At 44.2% G+C, this 23,802-nt stretch overlaps 1 protein-coding gene across 1 annotated transcript; it reads left to right on the forward strand.

The window, feature by feature from the left end:
• The first annotated feature begins 1,582 nt into the window (after positions 1-1,582).
• LOC133423248 (leucine-rich repeat-containing protein 30-like) lies at positions 1,583-20,794 on the forward strand. The gene is made up of 7 exons (XM_061713411.1): positions 1,583-1,735; positions 1,851-1,982; positions 7,914-8,027; positions 11,179-11,313; positions 15,471-15,604; positions 18,130-18,178; positions 18,252-20,794. The coding sequence occupies exons 1-7, from the start codon at positions 1,583-1,585 to the stop codon at positions 18,399-18,401; spliced, it is 867 nt and encodes a 288-aa protein (XP_061569395.1). The 3' UTR covers positions 18,402-20,794.
• Positions 20,795-23,802: the final 3,008 nt, after the last annotated feature.

The following is a 23,802-nucleotide window of genomic DNA, read 5'->3' on the forward strand; positions in this document are numbered from 1 at the left end:
CGCGACAACTGCCTGTATGATCCACATCCGTCTGGCTTTAGGCAGTTGATTGTGCAAACACAATCAACGCCAACCGCTTTGGAAAACTGGCGTGGTCTCTCACCACCGGTACCTTTATCGTTCTGCTGTTTCCCACTCAGGAGCTAGTGTCTGGGGCTGAATCCACAACACTTGTTCTAAGCTTTTGACGGGAAACAGGAGCACGAAACTCTTCGGTAGTGAGGGAACACGTTATATGGGTCCACTTACATGGGCCCACAACAATATAATACACAAACTTAACGACCGTCGGTCTGCATGAGAGACCTTTGGCGCGTTACACAGTAATGAGCAAATAAACACTGCAAACACAAACAATGCTAACCTCTTTAAACTAACTCTGCCCAGACACAAGCCTCTTACTCTGAGATGCCCTGGAGGTTGTCGGCGGCATCCTGAAATTTTTGGAACTCCTGATTCTGGTCCTGGTCCACAGGTTACACTGGTGGTTCAGTGTGAGTGGCTCCCCCTTTTTCTCTCTCTTTCTGCCTTCCGGAGACAGATGATGCAGCGCCGCTGGCAGCCGGGCTGTTCCCCTTCCTGATCGTCTTAGCCTGGTCACGTTGTCTTGGTGCGCACGGCCCCGGTTCCCCTTGTTGGAACGTTTGCGGGTAAATCCGTTATAACATGGGTGGACGAGTAGACGTTTCCCTTGCGGTAAAGAAACTCGGAGCTAGCAAGATTTGGGAAGCAACACAGCGTTCCTTGGTGAACAGCTGGGTGGTTACACTCTGCAGGGGGTCCTGTTGAAGATCGGCTCTTTTACTCGGCTCTCCTCGTCTCCGTGTTGACGAGCATGTAGCATTTTTAGCTCACGGAGAGCTCCGTGGAAGAGCTTGGAAGCCTGGAAAAAAAGAGGACGAGGTTCAGGAAGTCATTGCTATTTACCACCAGTGGGGACGCGCTTTGCATCAGCAGCGCCTGCGGACCAATTCACTGTCCTTACTGTACGCGCATGACCTCAATCCCGCCCCCTTTTGACACCTTTCCGGCAATGAACTCCAAAGCTCGCTGGGCTTTGGAGTCATTCCTTAATTCCTTTGTTCAAACCATGCAGTCTGCTTTGAGAAATCGAGGCTGATCTCAGAGTGAGGCCTCAGAGCTGGGCCTTAAAGTTGAAATTAAGGCTTCCCATGTTCATATAGAACTGTGGCCCAACAGTGTGGTGGTATGAGAATGAAACGGGAGGAAATGGGAAAGGCTTTACAAAATGGAGAAGACCCAGAAAGACTTGGGTTTAGTGAAGAAGATGTGTTCCCGATCAGGTTGTGTTTACGGCATGCTGACTCCAGTTTGAGTTTCTCCTCTTACTCACGTATAAGCTACTACACATTCCCCTCTGATTAACAGTTTCCCTTATTTCTGGTGTAACACATGCAGAGTTTTCATTTCACCTGCTTCCTGAGATAAATCCCAGGGCCGAATTATGTCTTTTTTTGACACTTCGCAGACGCTGGTGTCTACCTGACCACCTATCATTAGTCAACTTCCTGCTTACCTCTGTCTGCTCAGAAGAGGGGTCGGAGGACAAGGAGAGGGAGGGATGGGAGGAATGGCGTGTAAGGAGGAGGCAAAGGAGAGGAAAAGAAGGAGCCTGGGGATGGAGGACAGTCTGACGTCAGCCAACAGAATCCGACGATTCACTGTCAAACAGTTTGGATACAACGTCCTGAGCCTGGCTCGTCGAGGTCTGAAGGTACGAGTGTGGATTCTTGCTGTTGCAGTCACATCCATGGTTTTAGAGGACGTTTTCACTGATCAGTCCTTCATCGTCTTACTTCGAGCTTCTGTTCCTGGTATTTCTTGTGCAGGAGGTCCCAGAGGAACTTTGGGAGTTACTGGAACTGGACAAGCTGAATTTGTCTCTCAACAGTCTGAAGGTTCTTCCTTCTCAGCTGGAACTGTTCTCCAACCTGGTGGTCCTCAACCTGTGGGGCAACCAGGTGAGCAGCTCCTACATTTCCTTATATCGACTTGCTTTGTAAACCTGTTCACATTTCGTGGTGCACCTGCAGCATCGAACACATCAGGGGTTGTTTAGCCTTTCGTACATGGAGGTTCTACTTAACTCCAGTTGCTTAGCTCACATGGAGAAAATGACTCGCACTCCCCAAGAACGAGTGAAAATCCCAATCCAAAACAGATGCTAACCTTTCAACTTGTTAACTCTCCAGATGGGAATTTTGTAAAATTGGCACTTATCCACACTCCCTTTTATTACTTCAGAATAGATTTTGACTAACACTTCTAGGTGAGGAGGGGTCCTGTCGGAGGCTTGTCCAACATGACAATGAGGAGGAGGTCACCAGTCAGGAAGCTGTGTTCGGAGCAGAAGGAGTAGCCCAGGATGTGGCTGGTCTGTAGGCTCCGCCCTGCTTCGGCAAACATTGAAGTCCCAGGAGCGGGAGTTCTTCAATTTATTTATTTTTTATTTTATTTTACCTTTATTTTACCAGGTTAGTCCCATTGAGATCGAGGATCTCTTTTTCAAGGGAGACCAGGCCAAAAATGGCAGCTTTAAAAGTTACAGACAAAACAACAAATCAACAACAACAGAAACAGAAGGACAATGCAAGATACCTCACAAAACAGTGCCAGTAAATAAGTTACAATACTTAAGGACAGTGACATGTACCAACAGAGTCATTTAAAAATGCATTTGTAAGAGCTTTAAAATCAGACAATGACACTAATGTGTTTAGCTTCAGGTCTTTTTGGAGGCAATTCCAAGCAACTGAGGCAGAACAGCTGAAGGCTTTCTTCCCTAGATTGGTCCTTGCACTTCTAAAGACAGCAGGACAACATCATTTGATCTCAGTCTATAATTACTGATGGCTTTCAAATTGGTCAGAGAACAAATGTAAAATGGAAGTTTACCTAATATAGCTTTGTATATGAACAAGTACCAATGACTAAGCCTCCTCCATGTCAGTGAAGGTAAGCCAGCCTTGGAGTACAGAATGGTTTACACTTTGTAACAAATCTCAGTGCACTATGATACGCAGTGTCTAACATATGCAAGAACTGGGCAGGAGCATTCATATACAATAGATCACCATAGTCCAAAATTGGTAAAAATGTCACAGAGAATAGTCTCCTTCTGGCTTCAAAGGAGAAACATGCCTTGTTTCTGAAGTAAAACCCTATCTTTAGCCTCAGTTTTTTAAGAAGATTATTTACATGCAATTTAAAAGAAAGGCAGTCATCAAGCCATATACCAAGAATTGAGGATTTCAAGCATAAGCAGCGATGGAGAAGGGTGCAGATCCAGCTCAACCAGGTCCGTTAATACTTTGCGGAGAGGCTTCATCCTGCCGCTCCCGCTGCTCATCCAGGCTCCCACCTGAGCGCTGCCGCAGCCGCCTGCCCATCATCTTGCCAGAGCGCCATCACAGCCGCTCACCCAGCATCCCACCAGAGCGCACCACCAGCAGCCTGGTCTACTGTCGCTGCGACAACTCTATGCAACATCCAGACCACCATCATCAATAAATCTAAGCGCAGCCGGAGAGGGAGCCCCGTTGCATGTCACAGGCAGCCATTCCCAGGTATGAAGAGAGTGAGGATATTGAGCAATATTTAATCACTTTTGAGAGACTGGCCATGGCCTATCGCTGTAACGTATCTCAGTGGAAAAGCTTGCAGTGTATATGTGGCGGTGGACATTAATGACAACCTGGATTACGAAAAAGTCAAATCCTGCGGATCCGTCAGCGGAGGTTCCAGGAGCCAGATATCCTGTTGGGGGAAACCCCCAGGGAACTTTACCAGCGCCTGAAGGATCTGTTCCATAAATGGATTAGACCTGAGAAGACTGTGGATGAGATAGCTGAACACAACATTCTGGAACAGTTCATAGGTACCTTGTTACCTGAAGTCAGAGTGTGGGTAAAAGAACACAACCCGCAGGCAGGGTTCGGACGGTATGAAAGGGTAATTGAGGATTTCAAGCAGTTACAGGGGGAGGATCCAAGATTAAAAGAAGCCCGTGACCATGTCAGCAGTGTGGACGGTGTGCCCACTGGTGTTCCACCCACTTTGGTGGGGGAAAGCTTTTTGTTGAGAAAGGGACTGGTGTACCATCAACCAGAGGGGAATTTGGCCAAACAGCTTGTTGTCTCTGGTGCGCTAAGAAAACATGTACTCTCCATTGGCCACAGTATTCCCTGGGCAGGGCATCTCAGTACAGCTAAAACGTTGGAGAGAGTGGCTGCCAGGTTTTTTTGGCCAGGGAAGTATAGGGATATTTAAGAGTACTGCAGGTCATGTAGTGCTCACCAGCCAACACAGGACCAGCCCATTTCCCCTTCAGCCTCTTCCAATAATTGACAACCCCTTTACTAGAATAGGGATGGACATAGTTGGGCCTTTTGATAGAATACAGAGGGTTTATCGTTACATCCTGGTTGTCTATGATTATGCTACAACGTATCCAGAAGCTTCCCCCCTGTGTAAAGTAACAGCTAGCACTATCTCACATGCTGTCCTTCAGTCTAGAATATGAATCCCCCAAGAAATAATTACGGATCAGGGTACAGCGTTCCTATCCAAGAAGTTAAAACACATGTATAGCTTGCTAGGGGTTAATAGAATTAGGACCACCCCCTATCATCCCCATACTGACCTTTAAGGGTATGCTATGTAAATATCTGTCAGCCAATGGGAAGGATTGAGGCTACCTTATTTGATGTTTGCATACCGTGAGGTGCCGCAGGCCTCCACTGGTTTCTCACCCTTCGAGCTATTGTATGGAAGAGCTGTGTGGGGTCCCCTGGATTGGTTAAAGGAAGCATGGGAGGGGCTGAAAGTCCTGGAGGCCCACAGCATTTTGTTGCATATCTTGGAAATGCAGGAAAAAATGGAGCAGATGAGAGAGGTGATTCGTGAGCGGGAGCAGGTGCAACATCGCCAGAAAGTTTGATATGATAAGTCTGCCCGAGAACGCGCCCTCCAGCCTGCACAGAAGGTCCTCTTGCTACTATCCACCTCTGAGAATAAGCTGCTCGCTCAGTGGCAGGGGCTTTTTACCATCACCCACAAAGTGGGGCTTGCCACCTACGAGATTGACATGACCGGTCAGAGAAAAACCCGGCATGTGTTTCTTGTCAATCTTTTGAGAGAGTGGTGGGAGTCAGGTCCTCAGAGCGGCGCACAGTTTCTGGTTCAAGCTGTTGGGGAAGAGGATGACCATCTGGAGCAGTTCTTTCCCTCTGTTCAGCCAGCAGTATCTCTCGTCTTGGAACATTTGTGTTCCCAACAGCAGGTGGAGCTACAGGCTGCCATTGCTCCAGGAGAAGCCCGGATTTACCACATTAGTGGAACGCACCATTCCACTGAAGGACACCACACCAGTCCATCAGAGCATGTACAGAATCCCTGCTTCTTCCTCTGCTTAAAGAGGAGGTTGAAGCGATGCTGTCTCTCGCCGTCATTAAACACTCCCACAGTGAGTGGAGCAATCCAGTGGTTCTTATAACCAAGAAGGATGGCAAGATGCACTTTTGCATATACTCCCATCGAGTAAATGTACAGTCACACTTGGCACCTATCTTATGCCCCAGCTGGAAGATCTCCTTGAGCGTCAGGGTAAGGCCTGTTACATCACCACCCTTGATTTGTGCAGGGGGTACTGGGCAGGTGCCCCTTGCCAAGCATGATAGGCCTTAAACAGCCTTTAGAACTCCTAAAGGACTCTTCCAGTTTGAAGTCATGCCATTTGGCCTGCAGGGGGCCCCTGTAAGCTTCCAAAGACTAATGGACTGTGTTCTGGAGGGCACAGAGGCCTACGCTGCAGCCTATCTAGATGATATTGTGATTTATAGCACCACCTGAATTGATCACTTGAGTCTGGCAGATGTCCTGCTGCGTATTAAAAAGGCTGGGCTCACTGTGCATCCTCGGAAGTGTGACTTTGCCAAGTCTGAAGTCCAGTATCTGGGCCATGTGTTGGGTAGGGAGGTAATAAGGTCCCAGCAAGACAAAGTACAAACCATCAGGGACTGTATGTGGCCCCAAACAAAAAAAAGATTCACTCATTCTTGGGTTTGATGGGCTAGTACCGGAGGTTTGTGCCAGACTTTGCCACTCGAGATGTACCCCTGTCTGATTTAACCTGAAAAAATTGACCTAATCAGGCGCAGTGGGGGTCTGAGCAGGAATCGACCTTCAGTGACATGAAGGGAGCCCTGTGCCACGATCCAGTGTTGCAATGCCCTGACTTTGATAGGCCCTTCATTTTGATTGTGATCCCCACTACTTTTCATTTTCCACTTTTAATTTGTTATACATCCATAAACCGGTTTGTTTGTTCATTTACTTACCTTGACGCTTCCTCTGCCATGTCTCATTGCGGAAGCGCGCTCTGCAGTGAAACAGGGTATTTATATCACCCTCCGCAAGGGGACGGGGCCAAGGCGTGCGAGGTAGTAGGGGAAGTTAAGTAATTTAGGCAAGGCAAGGCAAGGCAAGGCATTTATTATCATTTTGTAAACTGGTGATTATTTTGGTTTGTTTTATTTAGGTTTGGATGGATTATCGTAAATTGTATTATTTGGTCTTATTGTGTTTATATTGTGGTCTTATTGTGTTGGGCAGCTACCTGTGGAAGGTTGCTGCCCAATTAAGATCGTATGGGGGGGGGCCATAAAAAAGGGCTGCTCGCTGGTCATGGGGCGGTGGTGCAAAGGGAAGAAAACTTGTGGAAAACTGGAATAAAAAAGAACCAAGTATATCCTCTCAGCTGAACTATCATCTCCTGTAATTCTTTTCCACATGAAACCCCAAGTCCACATTTGGCTTAGCGCATGGTATCTCACAAAGACCAAGAGAGTTTTTGATGCGTTGTTGGAGGTCGCTCCATAGACAAGGGCTGAACGACTGGTTCCTGACTTCACGTTGGTCAATCGAACGGAAGGCCTGAGAGTACAGTTGGGTATGTTGAGGTGGAGGAGCTTGGTTAGGTATTTAGGTACAATGTACAATGTTGACCAGGCTGTGAACCAGAACAACAGTACTTTGGGATGAAAGAGATGAATGTTACATAGATGGAAATGGGCTGAACAGGTATGTAGGTTTAAATGAGAGCTTATTATTGAGGATGGCACCCAGATTAAACTGGGGGAGGAGTAAACCGAGGAGTTGTCAATGGAAATAGAGAATTTTTGATAGGGTGGATCTGGTGCCACTGAGTAGAAAGCATGGAAGTGGGTTTGGTTGACGGAGAAAGCTGGGTGTCATCGCTGTAGCAGTGGAAATGGATGTTATTATAGTTCCAAAATATATGACCCCTTGGGGAACACCAGAAGAGGAAGGGATAGGGGGGATATAAACGTTTTCAACTGAATAATAATTTGTCTCGAATGCATGAAACCAAAAGACAAAAACAAAAAAAAAACCAGCAGTTGACATGCCCCCCCACCCGCCCCCCCCCCAGCAGCTGCTGCGTCTCTTGGATAAATAAAACTCGTAAGGCTGCTATAATCCACCAGGATCCAGTTTCTGTCCTCTCATCTGATTTCGTCCTTCAGCCTGAACCTCAGCAAGGCTGACCGCTGCTGACATCTTCTGCAAGCTTCATTTCCCTGCACAAGTCCATCCTATCGCACATGTTGCAGTCATCTTTTAACTTGAACTTTTCTAAAACTGTTCTGCTCTCCTGCCTTTTTTTCTTATTTACCTGTTGTTTTTCTTCTGTTAACTGAAGTGCATCCAGTGCTTTCTAACTTTGTTGGAGGCCTGTACTTCTGTGTGTCATGTGAACATTTCACAAATGTTCATGAAGTTGAACTAGTATATAATATGGTGATGTGTGTCCAGTAGATCTGCAGTACTAATGTGAACTCTGGAGGTTTCCCTCTCTCTGTTGTTCCTTGCAGTTGAGCAGCTTGCCGGCGGAGATCGGGCGGCTGAAGAGACTTCGAGTTTTGTTTGCCTACCGAAACAGACTGACTGAAGTTCCTGAGGAGTTGGGGGCCTGTACAAAACTCGAGGTAGTGAGGAATGGGTGAGGGTCTGCCTCTGCTGCTAGATTTGACTGTACAAGTTTTTGTATGTGCAGGCTTTAACTTTACCAGATAATTACTGCTGAGAGATTAGATATGACCTCTGGAAACCAGCAGCATCAGTGGAAATCCGAAATGTGCATAAGGAAATAGAGTAAACAACATGTCCTGGGGCCTCATTTATAAAAGAGTGTGTAGGATTCATACTAAAAGTGCACGTCCGCCCAAAAGCCGAAAATGGCGTGCGCACAAAAAAATCCTGATTTACAAAAACGTGTGCACACACACTTGCACGCAATGTTCTCTTTATAAATCACAGTCCAGCTGGAAGGTTGCGCACGTGAATTCGCCTCATATCCCGCCCTCTACACGCCCACATCATACCATGAATGGTCAATGCAAACTACATGATGACTGTATTTTCATATAAATGAGCCTGCTGAGCATGCGCAGCGGCTTCCTGCAGTCTGTTTCTGCTGTGCGTCAGGATGAATGAGACGTGTTGAGCCGGTGTTCTGCCGAGTTGTCCTACCTCGGCAGAAAATACGACCGTACGATCCCCGTTTCCTTTATCTCAGTTTCTTTTTTTCAAAGGCTTTTTCATGCAAATAGACGATTTAACAGCAGGAAGTCAGAAAGTGCTTCACATAGATCTATGTGCACAACGCTTTGGCGGAAGAAAAAAAAACATCAAATAGAGAAATGATGCAAAGCACAAAACGATATAAAACAAGAAACCATCTTCAAAAGAAAAACTCTTCATAACCGGTCACTACAACCGGAAGTGCTCCAAACCTGCATGGGGCGCTCTCAGCGTAACAGAGACCGAACAGCTGAGACAGTGTTTAGATCCATGGTTTAAACATACAGAGGGAACGGTAATGTGATTTTTATCTGACTATATTTATATACAATGTTTATATCACTGTACAACGCTGTACATTGTATCGAACTGGTGTAAAATATAATAAAGAAACGTCTCGTAATGTACAGCGTTGTACAGTGATATAAACATCGTATATAAATATAGTCAGATAAAAATCACATTACTGTTCCCGCTGTATATTTAAACCATGGATGTAAACACTTAGGTTCAGTCAGAGCGCCCCCTGCAGGTTTGGAGCACTTCCGATTGTAGTGACCGGTTATGAAGCGTTTTTCTTTTGAAGATGGTTTCTTGTTTTATATCGTTTTGTGCTTTGCATCGTTTCTCTATTTGCAGTGCGTTGATGATGCTGCATTTGTCTTTATTTTTTGCAGCACGTTTTTTCATTTGCACCACGTTCCTCTTTTTGTACCTCGTTTTGAGTTTGTGAATTTGAATCGTTTCTGTACTTGAAGCCGTTTTCCTTAACTGAGACGCATTAGGCCGTTGCAGTGCGTTTGGCCCTTGTCGGCCACCGTACTTGGGCTCAGATATTTCGCAAGTGGTCCCACATGCAGTTGGGGATGCTGAAAATCTTAGCAAAGCGACTATTTGCCACACCATCAGAAGAGTGTATCTGGCGTTAAAAGAATATATGCACATCTTCATAACCTGTGCACACATTGATTTTTTTTTATTTGATGGATTTATTTCAGTCATTAATCAAACTCATATTAATCTGGTGTGGACAGGTGCCAATAGTCTATCTACTTTTGAATAATACTCACTGTATTAATGTTTGCCAGTCAGTCCATATCATTCTACAGACATGTGATTATGTTGTCCAGTGGTGGAATGATGTACCATGTATGAAGGGGGCAGTTTCTATGGGGGCGACACAGTCAGTGGCTCTCCCCCCCTGCTGGTACATTTATGCCACTACCTTACAAGAATAGGTGCTTACAGGTCGCGTGACGTATAGTTCACGTACTTAAAGGGTCGTACATGCGTACAGGTCGGTTACGGATATTCCACGTATGACACAGGTCGTGTAGTTCACGTACATACAGGTCGCATGATATATTGTTCACATACGTACAGGTCAGGCGCGTGACGTATCTTTCACATATGTACAGGTCGGTTACATATAGTTAATGTACGTACAGGTCGGTGACCAGGGACGTGCGGTCAGGGGAGGCAGGTGAGGCAGAGCCTCACCTGTCATCATGACAAGTAAAAAAATAAATAATTACAACATCAAATTTATATTAATATTTGTCCACTGATCTTTATGTATGTAATTTCGTAATTTCGAAAATGTTTTATAGTCAAAATCGCTGAATTTGCCTATTTCCTGTTCAAATACGGGGCTGAAACGTGAGGTGCGGCAGCAACGATCCTCACCTCTGATTGATAAATCCATCACAAACTGGGTTGATACGTGCAATTGGCGCGTGCTGGTTGCCGTATCTCTGCATGTCGCCAATATAATGTTTGCAGATACGTTTATTTGACCTGATTTTCCACAGTCTGGCTAATGTCTTTAACCATTAAAGTTTAATGTTTGTTAGTGAGATATTTAGTTTTGCTGATGGGAAATAAAACCGCAGTGAAAAAGGCCCAGGGTGAGGCAGACAATACTCTGCCGCCCTGAAGGGGGCGTACGTGAGCCAACAGGTACAAACACTTTTAATTTCAATCTCATAAAAAAGAGATTAGACTAAGAAAAATACAATAGAATATTTAAAAACAAAATTTTGGCCTCAAATAAAATATATATTTTTTTAAAACAACTGAATATTTCACTAAAGGTCAAAATTTCAATCTGTGGTTTTGTACACCAGTCTATACTCTCATTTATGTTGTATGAATTATAGAATTGCGACAGCCAACACATGGAGGGTGTAGAGCAAATGCACGTTCTTTCTTACCTTTACGTATCTGTGATATGTACCGTGTGTGTCGGTGTGTGTGTGCCGGTGTGTTTTTTTGTGAAGAATGCTGATGAGAGATGAAATAACCAGTAGCCAATTGAATAAGCCTTTTTGGTTTATATATCTGTAAATCTGACACTAAAGGAGTCAGTGCCTCACCAACAATGAACCTCACCGCACGTCACTGTCGGTGACGTATAGTTCACATACGTACAGGTCGTGTGAGTAGCAGCCATGTGCTCCACCCACATACAAACTCTGATGCAGCCTCTATCAGAGAGAACTTTCTACCTGGCAAAGAGAAGATTGTTGACTTTCCTCCATCTCTGCTTTGGTCCAGGTGCTTAGTTTGGCCAACAACCAGCTCTCCTCACTGCCTGATTCTCTCTCCAATCTGACCAGACTGAGGAAACTCAACCTCAGCAACAACCTCTTCACTCTTGTTCCCGGCTGCATCTACAGCATGAAGACGCTGGTATGTGCTCACTGTCCAGATCTTCATTGAGTCAAATACATATCTCTGCTGGCATGTGGAGAGTATTTTTGCATGGTCAACATGAATCAGGTGTCCTGGATAACAACATGCTGTTGTTTTATATGGTTTTGTGCTTTGCATCGTTTCTCTATTTGCAGCGCGTTTGATGATGCTGCATTTGTCTTTGTCTTTTGCAGCACGTTTTTTAATTTGCACCACGTTCCTCTTTTTGTACCTCGTTTTGAGTTTGTGAATTTGAATCGTTTCTGTTCTTGAAGCCGTTTTCCTTAACTGAGACGCATTAGGCCGTTGCAGTGCGTTTGGCCCTTGACGGCCACCGTAATTATCTCTATTATTATTATTATTATTAGTGCCACGGCCCCCGGCCAGAGGCACGACTCCTCCAAAGCTATGCAATAGCAAGGAGGAAGAATCGTGTGCTATGACTTTTATAAGCAATTGTCGTGCACGTTTTTTGCGCAAGGTGCACAAACGTGCGCGCTAAAACCCATCCGGAATGCATTGGGATAACTTTGGGGCCTCACCACTCGCACACGGTTACTCGAAAAATTCTGAACCAAATTAGAAAGTGCAAAAACATTTCCAAATTTCCAAATTAATGGGGAGATCATTTTCCCATGTATTCCTATGGCGCCATTCAAAGCGGATGGGAGAAAAAAGACGAAATTCACCTTTTTTCTCAGTCACGTATCTTTCTCATAGTTGCACGTAGAAATGTCATTCAAACTTCAAAACGGAGGAAAACTTCTCTTCTCTCTCTGAACCTGGAACTGTTTTTTCCTAAAATGTACACTTTTCAAGATATGAGCGCTCAAGCAAGGACTGGAAATCACTTTTTGTCAAATCTAGAGGGGGAGTTCTAATTGATCAGAGTGAGGAAAGATTAAAAGAATGAACATAATTTTCTCGAGCTTACGGCCAAACCGTAAAAGCTAGAAAGATAATTTTTGGTCAGAATGTAGACATAGATGTTGAGATTCAAATAATGTGACTGTGACAGGCGGTGTGTGCACAAAATTTGAACGGGGGGGCCAACAGACACGCCAATTCCTGTCTCGCTCTCCATTGGCTGCAATGTAAAAAAAAGTTTTCTTCAAAAAAATCTCATTTTTGTTTTCGAATTGCCGTTACTAACACATTTTAAGGAATATCTGTATGAAAATAGCATTTAGAGAATCTGCTAGGTTCTCTGTTTCTCAAAATGTTTTCGTTTTTCTGCTAAGAGCTACGGTTTCATCACAAGGTGAAGTTATTTGAGGTTTGTCAAAACCGAAAATCTAGCTGAGTCATTCCCGCTCCCTCTGTATACAGTAGTAGGCTTCTGAACCTTTTTTTTTTCAGGTTGTTGTTGCCCGGCAACCGGAGCTCAGCTGTACTGATTAGACTGACCCAGAACTGGTCACATGACTCAGTCAGTACAGACTTCATATAATATAACCTGGAAAATGGAGAAATCTGAACCCTGACCTTTTGACCTTACATGATCCCCAGTCCTGCTGGGGACAGGTTCATGGGATATATATGTATATTATTATTATTATACATATAAATATTTACATTTGTATATTATATATACAAATTAGCCCCGCCCCTTCTTCTGATTGGCCGATACGTTATAGTCCAATATCTTTTGAATGGTTTGACATACAGTGTCATGGATGATGTCATATTACTCAGTCTCGAGTCCTTGAACTTCATTGGTGCAAATTAGCCCCGCCCCTCTTTCTGATTGGCCGATATGTTATAGTCCAATATCTTTTGAATGGTTTGACATACAGAGTCATGGGTGATGTCATATTACTCAGTATCGAGTCCTTGACCCTCATTGGTGCAAATTAGCCCCGCCCCTTCTTCTGATTGGCCGATATGTTATACTCCAATGTCTTTTGAATGGTTTGACATACAGAGTCATGGGTGATGTCATATTACTCAGTATCGAGTCCTTGACCTTTATTGGTGCAAATTAGCCCCGCCCCTTCTTCTGATTGGCCGATACGTTATAGTCCAATATCTTTTGAATGGTTTGACATACAGAGTCATGGGTGATGTCATATTACTCTGGGATGGCAGGTGTTATTATAGGATGTTAGTGTTATTATGGGATGGCAGGTGTTTTTATAGAATGTTAGTGTTATTATGGGATGGCAGGTGTTTTTATAGGATGTTAGTGTTATTATGGGATGGCAGGTGTTATTATAGGATGTTAGTGTTATTATGGGATGGCAGGTTTTTTTATAGGATGTTAGTGTTATTATGGGATGGCAGGTGTTATTATAGGATGTTAGTGTTATTATGGGATGGCAGGTTTTTTTATAGGATGTTAGTGTTATTATGGGATGGCAGGTGTTATTATAGGATGTTAGTGTTATTATGGGATGGCAGGTGTTTTTATAGGATGTTAGTGTTATTATGGGATGGAAGTGTTATTATGGGATGCTAGGTGTTTATAATAGGATGTTAGTGTTATTATGGGATGGAAGTGTTATTATGGGATGCTAGGTGTTTATTATAGGATGTTAGTGTTATTATGGGATGGCAGGTGTTATTATAGGATGTTAGTGTTATTATGGGATGGCAGGTGTTTTTATAGGATGTTAGTGTTATTATGGGATGGAAGTGTTATTATGGGATGCTAGGTGTTTATTATAGGATGTTAGTGTTATTATGGGATGGAAGTGTTATTATGGGATGCTAGGTGTTTATTATAGGATGTTAGTGTTATTATGGGATGGCAGGTGTTATTATAGGATGTTAGTGTTATTATGGGATGGAAGTGTTATTATGGGATGGTAGGTGTTTATTATGGGATGGTAGTGTTATCGGTGTTAGCGGTCCCGTTAGCAGTTCTGTTAGCGATCCCGTTAGCAGTCCCGTTAGCGGTCCCATTAGCGGTTCCGTTAGCGGTTCCATTAGCGGTCCCGTTAGCGGCTCGGTTAGCGATCCCATTAGCGGCTTAGTTAGCAATCCCGTTAGCGGTCCCGTTAGCGGTTCAGTTAGCGATCCCGTTAGCGGTCCCGTTAGCGGCTCCGTTAGCCATTCCGTTAGCGGTTCTGTTAGCGGTCCCGTTAGCGGTTCTGTTAGCGGTTCCGTTAGCGGGTTGGTTAGCGACACCGTTAGTGGCTCGGTTAGCGGTCCCGTTAGCGGTTCAGTTAGCGATCCCATTAGCGATCCCGTTAGCGATCCCATTAGCGGTCGTGTTAGCGGTTCTGTTAGCGGTCCCGTTAGCGGCCCTGTTAGCGGTTCTGTTAGCGGTTCCGTTAGCGGTTGTTAGCAGTTCTGTTAGCGGTCCCGTTAGCGGTTCAGTTAGCGATCCCGTTAGCGATCCCGTTACCGATCCCGTTAGCGGTCGTGTTAGCGGTTCCGTTAGCGGTTGTTAGCGGTCCTGTTAGCGATCCCGTTAGCGGCTCGGTTAGCGATCCTGTTAGCTGCTCGGTTAGCGGTTCAGTTAGCTATCCCGTTAGCGATCCCGTTAGCGATCCCGTTAGCGGTCGTGTTAGCGGTTCTGTTAGCGGTCCCGTTAGCGGTTCTGTTAGCGGTTCCGTTAGCGGTTGTTAGCGGTCCCGTTAGCGGTCCCGTTAGCGGCTCGGTTAGCGATCCCGTTAGCGGCTCGGTTAGCGGTCCCGTTAGCGGTTCAGTTAGCGATCCTGTTAGTGATCCCGTTAGCGGTCCCGTTAGCGGTTCCATTAGCGGTTCTGTTAGCGGTCCCGTTAGCGGCTCGGTTAGCGATCCCGTTAGCGGCTAGGTTAGCGGTCCCGTTAGCAGTCTCGTTAGCGGTCTCGTTAGCGGTTCAGTTAGTTAGTGGTTCTGTTAGCCTATTACCTATTTTCTGTAATAACTTTTGAATGGTTTGACATAGAGAGTCATGGGTGGTGTCATTGGACTCGGTGTTGAGTCCTTCACCTTTATTGCTTTTAAAATGTACACAAATGTGCAGCAGTCTGCCGTGGCACTCTCAAAATTTCTGCGAGGAAATTGTCTAGTTATTATTGTTGTTGTTGTTGTTGTTGTTGTTTTTTATTATTATTATCTTTCTACCTTAGTCAGTCACAGCTAATCTGTCCCAGATGCTGATACCTTAATATATCAGGGAATAATTTAATCTACCTCAGCATTCCCTGCCTCCTTGGTCCTCACAGGTCTTCTTAGATCTGGCCTGTAACCACCTGGAAAACTTGGCAGAAAACATCCAAGCTCTGGTGGAGTTGAAGATCCTCATCATGGAGGGAAACAGCCTCCACTCACTGCCCAGAGCCCTCTGTTTCCTCACCAGGTAACTCTGATTCACTTCTTCCATTCATTATCTATACCCTCTTATTCCAGTGCAGTATATGCTTTCTTTGACAAAATACAGTTCACCTGGACAGCGAGGTTGATCTCTTACACTTAAGACACTCCTGGACAATTTAGACTTCCTGATTAAACTGACATACATGTTTTTGCACTGTTGAAGAAAGTCAGAACACCTGGAGAAAAAACACAGAAGCACACGGAGAACATGCACATTCAATACAAAATTCAATTCAATTCAGTTGTTCCAATTCACAAAAAAACTAATTTCAATGCACCACACAGAAAGTAAACATTAATGCAGTCCAAATAAATACAGTCAATTCCATCCTGTTACATTCCCATTCAGTCGTTGAATTTAATTAATTTGTAATCCATTTAATTCCAACTGGGTCACATTGAGAGGAGTCTAATCGCCACTCTATGTTCCTCTGACGAAGGCCAGGGAAAGACATGGTCAGGACAATAGGGGCGTGATCCGATATGATGATACTCTGATAAGCACAAGAATGAACTAATGGAAAAAGTTTCTTGTCAATTAAAAAAATAATCAATCCTTGAGTAAGTGTGATGGACGTGTGGAAAAAAAACTGTATTTACTGTCACATGGATGCAGAGAATGCCATATATCACAAACACTATAGTTAGACAGGAAATCTTGAATAAAATGGGCTGACTTACTTGTTGCGCTGGGATTAGTGGAAGATCAGTCCAAAACTGGATCCAACCAACAGTTCAATTCAATTTTATTTATATAGCATCTAATACAACAGATGTTGTCTCTAGACTCTTTCCAGAGACCAGGGGCCTCATTTATAAAAGAGTGCGCAGGATTCATACTAAAAGTGCACGTAAAGCCAAAAGCCGAAAATGGCGGGCGCAAAAGAAAATCCGGATTCATTAAACCCTGTGCACGCACACTTGCACGCAATGTTCGCTTTATAAATCACAGTCCAGCTGGAAGGTTGCGCACGTGAATTCGGCTCATATCCCGCCCTCGACACACGCCCACGTCATACCATAAATGGGCAATGCAAAGTAGTATTTGCACATGAATGAGCTTGCTGAGCATGCGCAGCGACTCCTGCAGCCTGTTTGGGCGTCAGGATGAATGAGACACATGATGAGACGTGTCGAGCCACCGTGCCACTAAATTTCACGGAGACTGAGATGGAGATGTTGTGGATGAGGTGGAGGCAGGAAAACAACATTATTTGGTGGTCACAGTAAAAGTATAAATAGTATATAAATAGTATTAAATAAAGCGAGTGAAAATAAAACGCAGTGAGGCGCAAGGGCGCAATTTCCACTGGGAACAGGGGGGACATGTCCCCCCCACTTTTCAAACTCATGTTTTTGTCCCCCCCACTTTTTACAGTTTAAGAACTAACGGTAGGCTCAGCCTGTAATTACAAATCATCAAGACAGGAGGAGCCCCGCGGCGTAGGCTCTGCGTCGATTTAATGTGGAACCATAATTTAACAATAATTAGGCTTAATTTGTGCGTGCGTGTGTGACAGACGTGCATGGGACAATTGTGAAATACGGAATAAACTGCGTTCCGTATTGGTTCAATACGGAACGCGGTTAGTTTTTTCTTTTTAAATCCCAACCTTTGCGTAGAAGGTGGCGCATCTTTCAAGCCCTGTTTTGTTCCCCTGTTTTAGATCTTTATAAAGGAGGCCCCAGAACATGAACATAAACCCCCGAGCACTTATTACATAAACAATGGCAGGTAAAAACTCCCCTAGAGGGAGAAAAACCCTAATCCAAACAGTGGCAAGGAAAAACTCCCCTTTAGGAGGGAAGAAACCTTGAGCAGGACCAGGCTCATAAGGGGGGACCCTCCTGCTGAGGGCCAGACTGGGGGATCGGGGACGTCAGCAGCACACAGCAGGCAGGTGGAAGCAGCAGCGGGATGACCAGAGGGGGTGGGGGGTGGGGGGTGCAGGCAGGTGGAAGCAGCAGCGGGATGACCATAGGGGGGTGGGGGACCGCAGGCAGGTGGAAGCAGCAACAACTTGTTGACTGATGTCCCCTGCAGCGAGTTCTAGGGACAAGACAAGCTGAACATGGTCCTCCACTGCGTCTGGTCAAGCTTTTAATAGAGTTGGCCTAATGTTGTCTTAAACTCGTGGACAAGGCTTCACGATACTGTTTGAGCAGCGCAATGATGGCTTCCAATTTCAAGCCAATGTTAGCCTCTTCTATATTGCTTGATTTTCCGCTTTTCAAAGCCATTTCGGAGAGAAAACAAAGATTTTCCGGTCAAAACAGGGCAGTAGATAAAGAAAAATAGAATAGTTGTTTCTCACAGAAAGGTTTGGGGGATGGGTTGTTTGAAAAGTTTAGCATTCACAGGAGCTCTCTTCTCTCTACTCCAGCCGCCCTACCAACCCTGTGTCTTTTTGATCAAATCTCATGTATTCATTAAAAACACAACTTCTCCATCTCTGATGTTCCTGTCACACCGGTCCATTTGCTTTTGTTTGATTTGTTCTCCTTCAGGTTGGAGCTGCTGAATCTCGACTTCAATGACATTAAAGAGGTTCCGCAGGTAAAACCCTGACTTGTTGATTTTGGCAAGGGTGATGATGACAGTGAACAGGAAGATGATTCTTTGTGTTCAGGAGCTGCACCAGTTGTCTCATCTGGAGAAGGTGGCCTGCCATCCTCTGGATAAAGGACTACACATCATCCACAATCCGCTGCTGAAGCCACAGAAGGAGGTGCTGGACGGGGGGCTGAGCGCCTTCTTCAACTACCTGAAAGCTGTCTAGAGCTGTGGGCACTGTGACCACCTGAAGGCTGGACTTAAACCACTTTAACCACCTTAGTCCTACCTGAGCTTCTGACATTCTTCAGATTTGGAGGGCGGAAGCAGCGGCGGAGGAGGAGGAGGGTTTTCCATGTTAATGAATATAAAGGGTATGCATTGACGTCACTTCCCCACTGGACGATGCACTCGCACTGAGTGGTAAAAATGACTGCAACTAGTAGGGAAACTGTGGAGAAGACGGGATAACAGCTGATTATCGGCTCAAATTAAAGGCAGTTGGACTTGACAGTTGACCAACCCGTACAGTTACCCCAAGAACCAGTGGTCCATGGACATTGATATTTGGTACAGTTACCAAGAACCAGTGGTCCATGGACATTGATATTTGGTACAGTTACCAAGAACATGGACATTAATATTTGGTACAGTTACCCCAAGAACCAGTGGTCCATGGACATTGATATTTGGTACAGTTACCCCAAGAACCAGTGGTCCATGGACATTAATATTTGGTACAGTTACCCCAAGAACCAGTGGTCCATGGACATTGATATTTGGTACAGTTACCAAGAACATGGACATTAATATTTGGTACAGTTACCCCAAGAACCAGTGGTCCATGGACATTGATATTTGGTACAGTTACCCCAAGAACCAGTGGTACATGGACATTGATATTTGGTACAGTTACCAAGAACCAGTGGTCCATGGACATTAATATTTGGCCACGAATCCAGTTTCCTGATATTTATATGTACTTAATTTCGGGGTTAAACTCGGAGTTATTCTGGACAATAACCTCTCCTTCCAACACCATGTCAACCACATCACAAGAACTGCTTTCTTCCACCTCAGAAATATTGCCCGTCTCCGTCCATCACTCTCCTTCTCTACCGCTGAAACCTTGATCCACGCCTTCATCACCTCAAGACTCGACTACTGCAATTACATCCTCTACGGTTCAACTTCCAAGGTCCTCAATAAACTCCAATATATTCAAAACTCTGCCGCCCGCCTGCTCACCCACACCCGCTCCAGAGACCACATCACCCCAGTCCTCCAGAAGCTCCACTGGCTCCCCATCCCTCAACGGATCCACTTCAAAATCCTTCTCCTCACCCACAAAGCCCTCCACAATCAGGCCCCCTGCTACCTCACCGACCTGCTCCACCGCTACACTCCCTCCCGCAGCCTCCACTCCTCTGATGCCAACCTCCTGTCCCTTCCTGTCAGAACCAAGCACCGGACCTGGGGCGACAGAACCTTCTCCATCGCTGCTCCCTCTGGAACTCCCTCCCCAAACACATCCGTGACTGTACAGACCTCCCTGCATTCAAATCTCATCTCAAAACTCACCTTTACAGAACAGCTTTTAATGTGTGATTATTGTCCTGTGTCATGTTGTGTCTTTATGTACTGTCCTGTGTATTGTAATTTGTACTATGTTGTTTTGTTATTAATGTAAAGCGTCTTTGAGTGCCCTGAAAAGCGCTATATAAATAAAAATGTATTATTATTAATTTCTACGCCAGGGAAATACACAAAGCAAAGCTTGAAGGCATACAAAAGTCTTGACTTCAAGAGAGGATTTGTTGTAGAAATTAAAGTGATGAGGACACTGAACTTTATGATTTGACCGTTTAACGTTAGCTACCCAAAAATCCAACATTACCTGATACAAAATGGGAACCACAAATCCACGTTTCGGTGCCTGGAATCCAGTTGTTTCTGTGAATTGCAGCGATCCATTTGTCTCTCTTAAGCTTATTTTTCGTCAGTCTGTAAAACGATAACTCCGATTTATTTATTGTTGGCTTTGTCTCGAACACAACAAATCCCAATAAAATTCCACAAATTTCCCCCACAGACTGATATGATTTCTTGCTAAATCTATGAGTACAGTCGATCGCACAACAGCTCTTTCCCATTTTAGATGTTTTCCAGTTGCTCAAACTGAAAGTTTACGCTGCCACTCAGTCTTTCTGACACTCAGTCTTTCTGACACTCAGTCTTTCTGACACTCAGTCTTTCTGTCACTCAGTCTTTCTGTCACTCAGTCTTTCTGACACTCAGTCTTTCTGACACTCAGTCTTTCTGTCTTTCTGTGACGTCATGCACATTCCCTCTATAGGGTTTCTGTGTGACAAACGGACTTGTGAATGATGGAGAGATTGTGAACAGACTGTCATCGGTTCTCCTGGCCTCACAGGTGAGTTGTAGGAGCTGCTCCGCAGTTCTCAGTCAGCATTTGTGTTTTTTAGTGTGATGGACTGCTGTATTAAAATAATCCCTTTCTGGGAATGTCTGTGGTTTAAACTGATCCCAGTTAGTGTTTTGCCTGTTTTTATGCTGAAGTATTTATTTTCAGGCTGCATGTTTCAGTCCTGTAACTCATCCAAGCACAGTATACCTGCCTCTTTCAGATGATTTAATAAACTGCTTTTAGTCATCCGTCTCATCTCTGCCTTCTTCCTTTCATCTCATATTGTGTGTGTTCTTCCATTCAAGGTTTTAGGGTGCTAATTCAGCTCTTTATTGTTTCAAAAAAGTTGGGTCTTTGCCTTTGTAAAGTGTTTAATGATGTACGTATTCTGCTGCGGCCCCACAGCAGTACGCACATAAATCCCTGTGAATGAAGTACTGTTTCCTCTTCATTGCTGGACGCCCTTTAAAGCTGATAAAACATGAAATCTGCTGCTTTCACTCCACATTCGGTCTGTCTAAAATCCCGGGTTCCTCCAGTTCATGTGCACATGATACACACACGCACACAAAGTGAGCACACAATTAAGATTTTTTTAGAAGGAAGGAAGATTTAACTTAAAACAGTATTAACCTTTTCGAGATACATGAACCCATTGAATGCTAAAGACTACTGTATCTGTCACACCTAGGCTTAGGTGAAGGTAGTGTAACGGTAACCCTTTCTTTTACAGTACAGTAATAACCAGGTAATACCATGGTAATTACACTGTAATTACCTAGTAGTACCTTGTATTTACAAGGTAATTACATGGTAACTACCGGGTAATTTACCCAGTAAGTACTAGGTAATTATTACGTATTTTCTTGTACCATGTAATTATGTGTATTTACCATGTAATAACATGGTAAATACCTGGTTGTTTAAACTAAACATTACTAGGTAATTACAAAGACATTAGACGGGAACTATGAGGGAAATTACAGGTATTTACTAGGTTAATATTGGTAACTACCAGTCAATTTACCATGTAATTACTCTGAAATTACATGAATTATTTCTAAGTAAGTACCAGGTAATTACTAAGTATTTTTCTGCAAACTACCAGGAAATGATAACCTATATTTGAGGTAGTTACCAGCTAATTACACTTCAGTGACCATGTAGTTACCTTGTATTTACTATACATTTCATGGATAACTACCGGGTATTTACCCATTCATTATTGATTTATGTTTTATCAATGGATTGGTGCCGGTACCCCCGAGGGTGTAAATGACTCTATTGACCTTGTAATTAACCTGATAGTTACCATGTTTTACCTGGCAATTGGCAGGTACTTACCTTGTAGTTACTTGCCCAGTAATTCTATTTCCTAAGTATTTACCCAATAAGTACAGACATTTTTACCTGACTTTTACTCAGTAATTAAAGTGAAACTGGACTGTAAAAGAAAGCGTGTGTTGTTGAAAATACTGTGCCTGTAATTTTTATTTGTTGCATTGATTGACTGAATGTTCCTATATTTTCAACACTGTGCCTAGTTTTATGTTTTACACTATGCAATACGTTTTACACTGTACAATATGTTTTTATAAAGAACTTTGTATTTTTTTCTTTATCCTTTTGAAGAAAAAAAAAGTATCTGACAGATCACCTGTTTTGGCGTATTTGTTACAAGGTGGTGGTGGTGTGTGAGGAGGTATATGTGAGGGGGTGTATGTGAGGAGGTATATGTGAGGGGGTGTGTGTGAGGGGGTGTGTGTGAGGGGGTGTGTGTGAGGGGGTATGTGTGAGGGGGTGTGTGTGAGGGGGTATGTGTGAGGAGGTGTATGTGAGGGGGTGTGTGTGAGGAGGTGTATGTGAGGGGGTGTGTGTGAGGAGGTATATGTGAGGGGGTGTGTGTGAGGGGGTGTATGTGAGGGGGTGTGTGTGAGGAGGTGTATGTGAGGGGGTGTGTGTGAGGAGGTATATGTGAGGGGGTGTGTGTGAGGAGGTATATGTGAGGGGGTGTGTGTGAGGAGGTGTATGTGAGGGGGTGTGTGTGAGGAGGTGTGTGTGAGGGGGTGTGTGTGAGGAGGTGTATGTGAGGGGGTGTGTGTGAGGAGGTGTATGTGAGGGGGTGTGTGTGAGGAGGTGTGTGTGAGGGGGTGTGTGTGAGGAGGTGTATGTGAGGGGGTGTGTGTGAGGAGGTGTATGTGAGGGGGTGTGTGTGAGGAGGTATATGTGAGGGGGTGTGTGTGAGGGGGTGTGTGTGAGGGGGTGTGTGTGAGGGGGTGTGTGTGTGAGGGTGTGTGTGTGAGGGTGTGTGTGTGAGGGTGTGTGTGTGAGGGGTATATGTGAGGGGGTATATGTGAGGGTGTGTGTGTGAGGGGGTGTATGTGAGGGTGTGTGTGTGAGGCTGTGTGTGTGAGGGGGTATATGTGAGGGTGTATATGTGAGGGTGTGTGTGTGAGGGTGTGTGTGTGAGGGGGAGTGTGTGAGGAGGTATATGTGAGGGGGTGTGGTCCAACTTTCTAATTGCGGGGTAAAGGGGAGGTAATTATCAGACGTTTTGCCAATTGTTCAAATCTTTATAATTATAATCTACAATTACCAGGTAATATTATGGAAACAACACACGCTTTCTTTTACAGTCCAGTTTCACTTTAATTACTGAGTAAAAGCCAGGTAAAATTGTCTGTACTTATTGGGTAAATACTTAGGAAATAGAATTACTGGGCAAGTAACTACAAGGTAAGTACCTGAAAATTGCAGGTAAAACATGGTAACTATCAGGTTAATTACAAGGTCAATAGAGTCATTTACACCCTCGGGGGTTCATGCACCAATCCATTGATAATACATAAATCAATAATGAATGGGTAAATACCTGGTTGTTTAAACTAAACATTACTAGGTAATTACAAAGACAATAGATGGGAACTATGAGGGAAATTACAGGTATTTACTAGGTTAATATTGGTAACTACCAGTCAATTTACCATGTAATTACTCTGAAATTACATGAATTATTTCTAAGTAAGTACCAGGTAATTACTAAGTATTTTTCTGCAAACTACCAGGAAATGATAACCTATATTTGAGGTAGTTACCAGCTAATTACACTTCAATGACCATGTAGTTACCTTGTATTTACTATACATTTCATGGATAACTACCGGGTATTTACCCATTCATTATTGATTTATGTATTATC

Source organism: Cololabis saira, chromosome 22 (assembly GCF_033807715.1).
Source record: "Cololabis saira isolate AMF1-May2022 chromosome 22, fColSai1.1, whole genome shotgun sequence".
In the NCBI taxonomy this organism is placed as follows: Eukaryota; Metazoa; Chordata; class Actinopteri; order Beloniformes; family Belonidae; genus Cololabis; species Cololabis saira.